The sequence below is a fragment of the Camelus bactrianus genome, chromosome 1 (assembly GCF_048773025.1).
Source record: "Camelus bactrianus isolate YW-2024 breed Bactrian camel chromosome 1, ASM4877302v1, whole genome shotgun sequence".
NCBI classification, from domain to species: domain Eukaryota; kingdom Metazoa; phylum Chordata; class Mammalia; order Artiodactyla; family Camelidae; genus Camelus; species Camelus bactrianus.
The window spans coordinates 103,648,847-103,661,646 of record NC_133539.1 but is presented as its reverse complement, the minus strand read 5'-3'; the positions used below and the strand labels follow the sequence as shown (position 1 = coordinate 103,661,646).

The following is a 12,800-nucleotide window of genomic DNA, read 5'->3' as shown; positions in this document are numbered from 1 at the left end:
GCTAAGTGCTTGAATGTGTACAATATCTCATTAAAAATCTGTTCCTACTGATTGCATGTTCAATGATAATGATATACTGGGTTACATACAAATCTATCATCAAAATTAACTTTACTTGTTTCTTTTTTTGCCTTTTTAAATGTGGCTACTAGAAAACTTAAAACGACGTGACTCACACTGTACTACTAAACAGCACTGCAGTACCCACCATCACACAGCAGGCAGTGTGATCCTGCCTTGTGGAGTAATTCTCTTCAGAACTCCCCAGCTGGCTTTGCATCTCAGGCAGTGTAAGTCCTCATGACGGTTTACAGAGCCCTATGCCACCCAACTCATTCCTCTATGACCCTGTCATCTGTCAAGTCTCTCTTCAATCTCTCCCTTCATTCCACCACGTTCGCCCAGGCCTCTCTGCTATTCCTCAAGCTATGCCCAGCAAGTTTCTGCCTCATGGCCTTTGTCCTTAAAAGTTTCCTCTGCCTAGAACTTTCTTTCTCCAGAGAGCTATCTACAGCCCTTACTCTCCAGCTTCCTTCAAGTCTCCACTAGGTTGTCACTGCATCAGAGATGTCTGACCCCACTGTATACACACTTCTTCACTCATTACGATTTTTCACCAGAGCACTTTTCTCTATACAACGTATGGCATATTTATATTTACTTCTTATGTGATTATTATCTGTCCAGAGCCTGCCCACTCCCAGAATGCTAAGTTCTACAAGAACGGGGGATTCATTATCTCATTCACCACTTTATCTCCAGCAGCGAGCATAGTGCCTGGGCTTTAGCAGAGTTCAACAAGTATTTGTTGAACACATGAATGAAGGCTTGAATGTCTGCAGAGAAGCGCACGACACAAATTCATGAGACAGGAGTAGACAGTGAAAACTAAGTCTCCTCCCATCCCCAACCACCACTTAAACCAATCTCTTCCTTAGTGACAGCTACTGGTGCCAGTCTATACATAACCTTCCAGAAATATTCTAGGCATATACAAACATATGTACCTAAATATGCTTTCTCCTTACACAAATGGTTGAATATTATATTAGTTTGCATGTTGCTTTTTTCCCACCTCATAACACTGTATCTATGTTAGATGTCTTTCCCATCCTGTATAATGTAGTTCTGCTTTAATACTTACTTTGTTAGCTACATAGCATTTTTTTTTATGGCTCGAACAGTTTAAGTCCCTTAAAATGGAAAGCTTTCAGTATTACAAACATTATTAATAGTAAAATCTTTTACTACTACAAACAATACTGCAATGACTACGCATAAGTCGTCACACATACTGGTTGTACCAACTGGATACACCAATTCAACCCTCCGTACAGAAATGCATTACTGTCCATTTCCACATATCCTTACCTACTCAGTGTGTCATTAAACTTTATTTCTGTCAACCTTTAGGTTAAAAAAAGTACCTCATTCTGATTTTATTTTATTTTGGTTTAAACTTATTATTATGAGTAAGACTGGCCTTTTTTTTTTTTGGTTTAAAAATCTTCTAAATTTTCCTTTGTGAGAATTATGTCCATCTTTCTCTTGGCTGTTGGTGATTCTTTAAATTGGTAGATCCTCTTTAAATATTGAAGGAATGAGTATATTCTTTCTTACCTGCTGCAAATATTTTTCCCAATTTGACACCTGTCTTTTGCTTTTATATATGATTTCCTTCGCACATTTTTAAAGAATGTCATCAATTTTATGGTTCTTTCCTTTTATGACTTTAGTGTCATGATAAAAAAAAAGGTCCGTGAGGATGTTTAAATATTAAAATAAAGAAGGTCAGAGTAACTGCACAGTTTATGTATTTATCTTTGCTCCCCACCCTGGAGGGCCACATCATGCATGGATGTGTTGTGTTTTACTTCTCTTACAAGTCTGGTATTTCCAGTTGGATATGCTGTTCTTTGAAATTACCTATCATTAGTTGCATGCTAAAGGTTGTATTAAACATCACCCATGTTTTCTTATAATACTTCAATGACTTCATTTTAAATTATAAATCTTTGATTCATCTAGAATTTATCTGATGTGACAAGTGAAAGATCCATCTTTTTTTTTCCTAGATGGCTATTTTTAATAAATAATCAACCCTCCTTCTCCCATGCTAATATGAGAGTCTACCTTGATCATTTACTTATTTAGGTCTGTTTATTGACTTTCTATTCTGCTCCACTGATCTGCCTATTTACGCGACAGTATCACCAGATTTATTTTATTCATGATTAACATTTCCAACAGAGAACAGAGAGACTCAGAAAAAGAAAGTGTCAAGTACTTTTTTCCTTCCCTTATATTATATAACTATACAAATTATAATACCTTTTAATTATTTGTTAATAACTGTTATAAAGGACTTGACCAGTTTCAAATATAATACTAATGAGGTTAAGTCCCAGGTCAATTCTGGAATAGGCCAATTCATTTTGCAAAGAGCAAAGATTCCACAACCTTCAGACTGCACTTCTAATTTCAGCCGGCCATCTAGAAAGCAAGAGATGTCACTGGAGACAGAGTAGAGGCAGGAGAAACAATATGGATGGCTCAGGGGATAGCTAGTTAACACTTTTATTTGAAAAATAACTCAGGCCCAGTAGATCAACAGCACTTGCCTTCATAAATGAAACACATATAAACAACTCATAATTAATTTGAAAAGACAGCATACCCAACTGGAAATAGCAAATCTGGAAGATCAGTAACATACAGCACATCCATGTATAATGTGCCTGTCAGGACTGGGGGGGTGAATATAAATAAATAAATACTGCAGTCACTCTGACTTCCTTCATTGTTACCTTTAAATATGTTCAGATCTTTTTTTTTAAGTTTTTATTCTATTTATAGCTTAGCTACTAGTAAAGTTATAACATGCATTAACTACACACACCTTGTAATACTGTTACGTTCTATTTTGTTGCATGTGGACTCACTCAGGTTCACTGAAATTGCTAAGATTAAATCCAAAGGCCAACATCATTACTAAACTTTTTAACGTGGGTGACCACATCACTATAAATAGGGACGGTGAGGAAGAGAAAAGTTCATAATAGCTCCAAAGTATAATGGTTAAAGTGACCTCCTTCTCTCTATGTGGTTCCAAAAATGGCAATCAAGCATCCTTCGTGCACAGATAGACAGAAGATCTGAAATGTATATTCCTTCATATCAGGGGCATGGAAGCCAAAGCGCGGATGTTTCTGCAGCGGTCAGAACACAGGACTTCTAGGATTCCCCCAAGTGGACCACCTAACCAGAATCTCCAACGAACCACAGAAAGGATCCTTGAAATGACCGTAACAAAAAACAGCTCTCCAGCCCTCAGGGCACAGCCCTAATGGGACAATAAATCTTTTATGTCAGTCTTTCCTACATACTTTCCCTAGAGGATCAAGTCTGTTCTCTTGGCTTTGATAAGCATTTTCACTTGGAGGACACCTTTTAAAACAATTAGCTACCTCCCTCTTTCTCTGGTATCCAGAACCATAAATGCCCCAGATTCTTCAATTTGAAAGGAGAAAAAATTTTCTTTTTCCATCTTCCCACATGCTGGGACTTAAATAGTGCTTCTTCACAAATGAATTCCTTAATTCAGGCTCTAGTATCTGGAAAATTATCATTGTTTTCATTTAGTTTATCAAACCTCAAAGCTAAAAGATCTTAGACACTATGAAGTCCATTCCCACTAGGTCTCTTTTGCAGAACCTTCCCCTTCCAGTATTTTTTAAATGTCCATCCAAAGACGTTTGTCTCATCTAGAAGTCCGATCCCACAGCTTCTTCCCTGGCTTTTTTTATCTTTAGTTAAAACATGTAATTTTGTCCCTTTTCGATTACCTTGCTCAGACAAGGAAATCTTTTCGTTCTTAATTTTTTCACTTCTCTCCCACCTGCCTAATTAGATCTTCCCATTTCTGGACACTGTATCTTCTGATTAGTAATTGAAGCTTTTGCCATATGGCCTCAAACAACTTGGTTCTTCCAGGCCTTCCCAGTAACTCTTCCCGCATGTGCCTGGCCATAAGACACAAAGCGGCGACAAAAGTGGGAGAGGGCAATGTCCCTCTTATTCAAAATACATACTTGTGGGCTTCACTAGACACTAAAGAATCAGAAACCAGGTGGCAATGCGCATTTTAAACAAGTGCCTCAGATGATTCTTAGGCTCAAGCGAGACAGGGACAGGCTGCTTCAAGTTCCCGTCTTCTCTGTGTTCAAATTAAAGAAGCAACAGCATCTAAGTAGATGCCACTCCACTTATCTCTGTTTTCATTTTAAAGAGAGAAAGGGCCGAGTGACCCTTATTTATTCAGTCGCTTGTTCTTAAATGTTGTATCTTTTCAACGTTCAGCCTATTTTCAACCACTACTTTTAGCACCGTCACCACGGCCGATACACCCAACAGATGGCACATAGACGCTGACTGCAAAAGAAAAGAGTGAGCGGAAAGTAGCCCATTTTATCTTGTACCAACAGCCCTGAATGGCTAGAGCAGATCATCGCAGCTGGGTGCGCCACAAGGATCAGAGCCAATGAGCACTAGAACACCCAGCCACCCAGGGCACTTAAGTGGACATCACTCATGAATAAGCCCACAGCCCCTGTGAGATGGTAACCTGCCACAGACAGCGTTAACAAATAAATCATTTTAAATTTACAGTCAGAAGATATTTTTCTAAAAGTTACAAAAGGCAGCAACGACTGCAGACAGATCTAGTATTTAGAAGTTGCCTTCTTAAGATCAATTTTAAAACTTTAGGACACTTACACTCAAAAAGACCGAAGGCCACCTGTGAATTAGAATTTCAAAGCAGTTCCATTACTTAACAGATTAAAAAAAAGGGATCCTTGTATTCCATCTGCCATACCAAGTAGCTCATTCACAACTGCATTGCCATCAATATTCTTATTTCAACAACGTGTTCCACCGGAGAGCTATTACTGAAGCTACGTCTAAAGCATATTGCCAAGAGCAAGAAATCTTCTACATCAATATCAACAAAATCTTTTGTATTAAAATCTTACCTATTAAAATATTCTGCAGACTTTTATAAATAAGTTCCACTGGGTCTACCTGACACACAGTAAGTGCTCAGTTAGATGTCTCTTCATGTTTCTGTCAAAGAAATTGCGAAGAGTTGCCAACCTTTGCAAAAGTGAGCAAAATGCACAGACAAAGCCCCTGCTGCTGATCTCCAGCTTTAGAGTCAAGACCCAGAAGTTCATCTGAAAACTGGTTGCTTAAAACTTGGTGGGAAGAAATAATGCTATTACCTCATAGGTTCCTGGAGCCACTTGCAAAACAGAGTTAACTCAGAAGACACTTAAAGCACAACACTCACAGCTGCTCCTCAACAGCAACATAAAAGGTTTTCCTCTCAGAAAAATACAGGCTTCAGGCAAATCTTCCCTCTGACCTCTGCACCAGAGATGCGATATTTTAGGTCGCCATCAATAGCTTCCAACTCCATAAAAGTATGTAAGACAGAGAGAACGTCTCAATCAGTCACTCTCTGCATCTTCTGACTTGGAGAAAAACAAAAGGGGGAGGCCCCCCTTCCCCCAGGCCTCAGTTCTGTGCTAGAGCTCATACGTAAGGCAGGAACCACGCGCACCTCACCCCACAAGTCTTCTTTCAGTGTATTGTTCTTAAGTTGAAGGGTTAACAGTCTCGATTCTTTCTGCACTGCTGCTGTACAGGACTGTCGTGCCTACATCTGTAAGTGACACACATTTTTGATAACTACGACCTATGATGCTGTCATAGTTACACACCACATGCGAGCTCACCAGCTTTCTTTAGGGTTGTCTGTTCCATTAGAATTACACATTCTTTGTGCAAAATAATACAAGTTCTTACTCTAATCAAATCCACAACTCTGTAAATCCATTTTAAACTCCATGTAAGTTAGTTATCTTAGAGAGGAAAAAAAAATAAGGAATAGTTACATATTGCTATTCCTAAAAAAGCAAAATGTACATAGACAGTTTAGACTCAATCTTAATTCAAATAGTGATCTGAAAAGTTTCAGTATCTCTAAATTCTGCTGTCATTATTTGAAGCAAAGAAATCTTCAGGGGAGCTCACAGGCCCTAGCTAAGAACAAGAGAAACTTTTAATAATCCCCCTGAATGTTGCTATCTTTCCCAGTCTTCTGCTTAGACCAATTAAACATTTGGGAAACTGCTTAACATTTGCTCCATAGGTAAATTCTGAAAGAAGAAGGTTCAAAGAATTTTGGGGGCTCTTATATATTATTACTAACTTTACAGTGTAGGGTAGGGCAAAATTTTATTAAGTGCCTCATATGTGAAAGATCTGGTGCTCAGTACAGGTTTTCTAAGAGCTAACTTAAAGAAATGCATACAGTTGTAATGTATATAAACACACACTCTGAGAGCACAGAACTTCTGTGTTACTTGTAAAAGAACGGATTTTTACTTTACTCATTAGCAACTCCACAAACTTAAAAACTACTTTTTGACTGTTTTCATTACATGCATATCGCTTCCAAGCTCTTTCTTCTTACTCTTTTCAGCAGATAAACATTCCCCTCCTTCGATTAGCTTACTTACTCTAAGCTTCATATCTTTTTTTAAAGAAGGAAACTGCAACCTGCATTTCAATGAAACTCAAAATATTTTCCCCACATTTCTTGTTCAAAGATCTTTAGGAATAAGTCTCATGCTTCTCATTGAAGGTAAAATAATCTATCTCTAAATGCAAATAATGTTTCATATTGCAATTTCATTTTGAGACTTAAAACCTATCGTGCAATGACAAACTTTTGCCACCTAAGTAATCTTTATATATTTTATAATGGCTTAGTTTTTTCACTAATATTCTATACGATTTAATTTTTCCATCATTTAAAGGCACTAAACTTTCTCACATTTCCTCTAATTACACATAATTTTTTTAAAAAGCCTCTTCAAAAAGTCTGTTAACTCCAAATATGTTACTCTATACAGTTTCTTAAACCCTGAATATTAAAGAATAAATGTTAAATGACTAAGTTGTATTTATTCACTGATTAAGTCAGATTTATGACCTCCCCTCCCCATTCCAGCTACTGTGAATTTTGAATGAAACCACCTCAATTGTAACAGAAGAAACATCTGTTGCTTTTTTCTTCAGCAGGGCTTTCCTAACTGAAAGAAAGCCTCTTTGCCTGACCTCCTCTCCCACCCCCTCCCCACCCACCCCAAGTTCCTTAAAACTTTTTTCAAAGACAATGTATTACTGAAAATCGTACTGTCTCCATTTAAAATGTCATGGTTTACCTAGAAACATGTACTTTTTTATTAAAGTTCAAAGAAGGAGGAAATGTTATAGACACATCAAAAAACAAGAGATGTGACTGGCAGAATATTCATTGTAACTAAAATGCAGGCTTTGAGAGCACACTTGAAGTGATCAACTTAAGTTGTCACACATTCTGGGCTCACTCAGTATTGTTTGTGCTTCACAGCACCCAGATTCATATAGGATCTTGCATGCTATATTTTCTTTGCCACTCCAACGCTAGCATAATGGCAGTCACTACCCCAAGAGGCAGACACCAAATGGTGCCACCCACTCTCACACTGTGCCTCATAATAAACCATAAAGCACTGGAATGCACCGACCCCTTTATGAGCAAACAATGCCTGAGCCTCATTAGAATACAGCTGACATTTTCAAAGCACAAATACTTTTAAGAAAAATGTACTTGGAGGGGGGAAAAAAGGGAATGAAACAGCTTATAAAAGCTGAAATGTTTTTTTAAGTGTCAGGTTTATTCCAAAGATCCCGAGGAAGCTCATTTTGCTACTGACAATTTAAAAGTTTTCATAAATGGGAAAAAAAATGTATAGTTAGAGGCAAAGCTTATTTTATTCACTACTGGAAAGAAATGAAAGTAAAAACTCACATCTGAATTGCTCTCACAAGTAAGTAACCACGAAGTACCTTTAAGATTTTTTTCCTCAACTGCTTCCTTAGTTCTTGAACAGAGAAAATGGAGCTCCAGAATTGTTTTTACATTTTAATTGACTTATATAAGTAACTGAGTGTTAAACTAAGCTTACTTTACCCCTCCCCCCATCCCAACCCCCATACCCTGTAGTTTTCCTGTCTGCAACAAGCAAGGACGTCTTGAATTCAGCGTGCTCCTGGCTATCTATCAGTTTAACATTGCTGCTGTTGAAAGATTATAAAATAAACGCCACAAAAAACGCACCCAGCAGTAAGAAACAAAATGATCTCTCTTACCTGGTCTAAAGGAGCATGCCTCTCACTGCAGTACCAACAACACTCTCCAGTCTTTGTTACCATTCAGTGGAAACTTGAGACTGTGTCAGACATAAGCAATCGAGCTCAGACACGCTCAATTTAAAATACTTCTCAGTAAAACTAAAAAGATGCTCAAGAAAATTGTTCAGCTACTGGCTTTTAAAAGATACATGAACACTGTCTGATGCAACAAAGACACTTAAAAAGGAACCAAAAGTACAGGTCTTAAAAGACCAAGGGGTCTTTTTATGTAGAGTCTTGCTTTCTTATTAAAGACTGTTTCAGAAATAGGCTTAAAGTGGTGAAACAATACAATGTCGGACTCCACACTAACATTTTTCTGAAAATCACTTGAATTTTAACTGGCTAAAAAAAATAAGATGGAACTTACTCATGAAACCTGCATATTTCGAATTGTACATTTGCTGGCTCCAAAGCAGTCACAAAGCAGGAGACCTCAGTGCATCTTGAAAGCGGAGCAAAAGCACCATGAGTTTCAAAAAAAAAAAAATAGGAGGAGAAACTCTTGAAAAACTGGTCAGGCTTTTCAACCTGTAATAACTGTCCAGCTCTTCTGAGAGGGGAAAAAAAGCCCTGGTTCTGCCCCGTGAGATAGGAGGCTATGCTTCAATGCCAAAATGAATGACAGGCCCATTTCTGATATCAACAAAGAGCAGCTTAGCGGTGCTCGATTTTTTTTTTTTTTTTCACTTTCCCTCACAGTTAGAAGTTCTAAGTTTTTCAGGTTAGTACCTTTATATCTAGGGTTAAGTACCTTTCTGCATTTTCTCATGAGAAAACACAATTATGTTGTCCTAGTTTTTTAAATGATTAATTAAAAATACATACCTAATTATCTTAGTCAGTTTTTCCTAGGCAGGAAGCGGAACAAAAGATGACCTCTTAAATTCCTTCCCAAATCTAACCTTTGCAGTATCAAATTACCATATGACTAATTATTAATGTTAATAAGCTACTCCTGTGTCCTGATATGTGGGCACAAAGAGAAATAAGAAGTAGGCAACAGACACAAAAATAAGGTAAATGAGATTGTAAAATTTTCAACTGGCTAGGTGTAGAAATCATTTACTAAAGTACAACTCTGGTTATACAAACTGACAACAATAAACATGTCAATCGACGACATATGAGCCGAGCACTATTTTGGGCTCTGGGGACACAGCAGTGAGCACAGGAGACAAAAGCCAAATGAAAATCCCTGTCTTCAGGGGGTTTATTAGCTTATGTCTCAGTTCCCTGCAAGTACAATTCTGCTGGATGATTAAGGAACCTTTCCTTCTTTGAGTAGGTATCACCCAATCTGAAATATTCCTCTCTGAAAGTATGTCTTGATGACAACTCCAGCAGGGCAAGGATATGCTGCTTTGTTCGCTGTTGTATCCCCAGCATCTGAAACAGTGCCTGTTAGACACTCAAATAAATATATACTGAATGAAACATCAAACAGAGCTTTTCCTTAGTCAAACTTTTCTTTGTAAACAGACTATGCACCACATATTACACGTATATACACACAGATATCAGAAATGATACAGCACAGGGTATAAATTAAATTAGGCTGCAAATACATATTAGCTTAAAACTGAAAATACAATCTATATGGCCCTGTATCTTTTCTTATTCTAAAATCTGTTTTCAATATCAGATATGAAGTCACTAAAATACCTGAGTAAAAGGATCAGTTAACCTCCCCAGAGCAGGAAATCGAAGGTCACAGGAGGTTCTCACTGAGCCCGGCCCTGGGCCATCACTCAGTACCTCGCTGGTGCCGGCAGGGGTGGTGGGAGCCCAGGCGATGCCCCTGCCTCCTTTCCTGAATGCCCTCTCTATGCAGGGTCAGACCGCAGATTCTGTGACCAAACAAATAACTTATATTTTGGGGGAAAAAAAAAAAGAATCAGTTAAAATTCTATACACTAAGGTTTTGTGGACTATCAGACTTCAGAGGAGTTTTGAATAAAAAAAGAAACTTGAAAACTACATAGCATCCAATCATTTTTGTGTAGTAAAATCTAATATGCTTACATCTATTCACATACCCACATTTGGAGTTAATTTTGTCTCCTCATGCTGCTTCCCATCATTCTTGATTGCCTTACTGGAACCCACACGGAGAGAGTAAGCACACCCCTCTAACCTCTCAGACCAGCCAGAAGCACTTGTTCCATGTCACCCAAGGCCAGGATGTGCAGGGGCTAGATACGGTCACACCTACTCTGTGAGTCTTACAACAAAAGGCAATTAAACTTTCCCGTACTGAGGTGCACTCGCCCCTACTTCTAAACAGCACAGCATCCCATGCCCCTACTCCTGGAGTTGGATGTTGATTTACTAATTCAAATATTCTACCTGGAATAGTCACACCTTCAATAAATGAACAGCAACCCAAGGTCAGGAAGACATGGCGATGGCAACGGTCAACTAATGGATAAAATATCAGCGGGGTCAAAGCAGGATTCCACGGTTCCTGCAGCAGCAGCGTTTCTTCCCCCTAACCATCATTCATCTTTCCTTTAACAAACACTTCCTGAGCACCTCTTACGTATCCAGCACCTGAGCGAGGCAGCAAACTGACCCGCTCCCTCCTGTCTACTCCAGAGACCTGACCTGGAGCCTCCCTCTAGTCTTCCACATTTCTTCTCCGTTTGCCTTCCTTGCCAGTGACGCTTTTCCAGCCCCGAACTCTTCATTCTCACTGCCCTTCAATCTACTCCCAAGCCGCTCTTGGGAGGCAGCTTAATCACTACCTTCTAAATGCCTTCGTAAGTGTATGCCAGACTGTGAGGAAATTAGTGAGTCTTCCCACTGGCATAATAAAATACATCTTATGTAGGTTCTCTCAGACAATTTCTCCTTAATCTTAGACAGAAAATCCACCTAAGCATCATATTATTTACAGCTACTGATTATCTAGAAAACACCAAAGGGGGCTTGTTTATAAGCTCATTTGCACTAGGGTTTGCTATGTTTATTGGCAACCTGACCAAAGATTAACCACCTTTCACAGATACACTGATGATTTTATAGGCAGAAGTGACACTATGATAGCACAGTCAGTTTTTACATGCCCCACGCCTGCATAACTACCTGCCAGATCCATATTATGAGGGATACAATACACTTACTCACATTTGCAAGTAAAATGTCTAATCTCCCTGATGAGGTCTATGCCTAAAGCAAAGGGTACTGCTACCACCCGCATGGGTAAGTGTTGGTTTCTTCAGACTATCACACGGTAAGTGATTTCCCCTTCACTCCTCCTTCTCCTCCTCCTACCTTTTAAATTTGGACATTGTTCAAGGTTCTCTCCTTGATGCTCCTTTCCCCCGAGATTTCTCTTCCCTCTTTGGAGGACATTACCCATCTCTATGGCTCATCGCCTCTGTGGAAATAACTACAAAAATTTACACTTCTAGTCTTAGCCTTCTCTATTCTGCTCAGCTCTGAACTCTTATTCACAATCGTCTATTGGATGTCTATGTCTACACTCCCACAGTGCCAATGCAACTTGTGTAGTAGTGAACTCCAAGTCTACAGCCTCAGACCAGCTCATCCTCCTATGTTCCCCATCCATGTTAAAGGCATCATTATCCAGAATAGAAAGTAACTTTCTATTCTTGCCTCTTCCTCACCATCTGATGCTCACATTGTTTCTACTTTTTTTTTCCTAAAATACTCATCATTTCCCTGATTTAAAATCAAAAGAATTAAGAAGTATAACTTCTGATGAACTCTTGGTGTCTAGAGCTACACTATCTACAGGGGTAGCCTTAGCCACATGTGGCTGTCTAAATTTAAATTGATTAAAGTTAAATAAAATTAAAAATTCAATTTCCCAGTAGCACTAGACAAACGTTAAGTCCTCAACATGTGGCCAACAACTTGCAGATACAGAACATTTCCATCATTACAGAAAGTTCTATTAAACATCTCTGGTCTAGACAATAACAGCAAACTACTTAAGACTGCAGCCTCAATGCTTTTCAGTCTGGCCCCAGTCTACCACCTTTATAACTTTATCTTCTACCAAAATCCCTATGCATGCTTTAGTCACAACTGAATTAGTAGAGCCCAAAGAATCAAGCTGAAGACTTTACAAGATGAGGGAGGCATTTGCCAGGCCCTCGGAGAAGGCTCTACGGAAAGGGAAGGAACCAAAGACGTGAGAGAGGACAGAAACAGTTCATTAAAGCCCTCACGAGTCAGGAAGGGATGGAAATGGAGAAAGCATGAGCACTGGAGTCAAATTCGACATGTTAGTTTAGTCATAAGGTAAAGTAATTCAACTCAAACTAGTCTGACTTGAAAAGAAATTGGTTGGTTCCACTGGCTCACAGAAGGCAAAGAAGGGTCAGAGAACCAAACTAGGGAGTCAGGGATGCAGTCAGGTCTCGTAACTCTACGGTTGCTAGGACTGTGTCTGTCTGTCTCTCTCCCTTTCTTTTGTCTCTGATTTTCTCTCCTGTCAGCATCATTCTCTTTCACTATAGATCAGC

General features: G+C 38.9%; 1 protein-coding gene across 14 annotated transcripts in view; it reads right to left on the bottom strand.

Annotated features, from left to right (window-relative positions):
- Window positions 1–12,800, bottom strand: part of TFDP2 (transcription factor Dp-2) — a 156,119-nt gene that overhangs the window by 53,798 nt on the left and 89,521 nt on the right. Inside the window, exon 1 of one of the 14 annotated variants that reach the window (XM_074370295.1) lies at window positions 8,675–8,813. The exons of 12 other annotated variants lie outside the window; for them this stretch is intronic. In XM_074370295.1, the coding sequence (XP_074226396.1) occupies window positions 8,675–8,705 (31 nt within the window). In that variant the 5' untranslated portion in view covers window positions 8,706–8,813. Of the gene's footprint in view, window positions 1–8,262; window positions 8,362–8,674; window positions 8,814–12,800 lie in introns of those variants that run through there. One more of the 14 variants, XM_010952256.3, reaches the window with a different exon arrangement.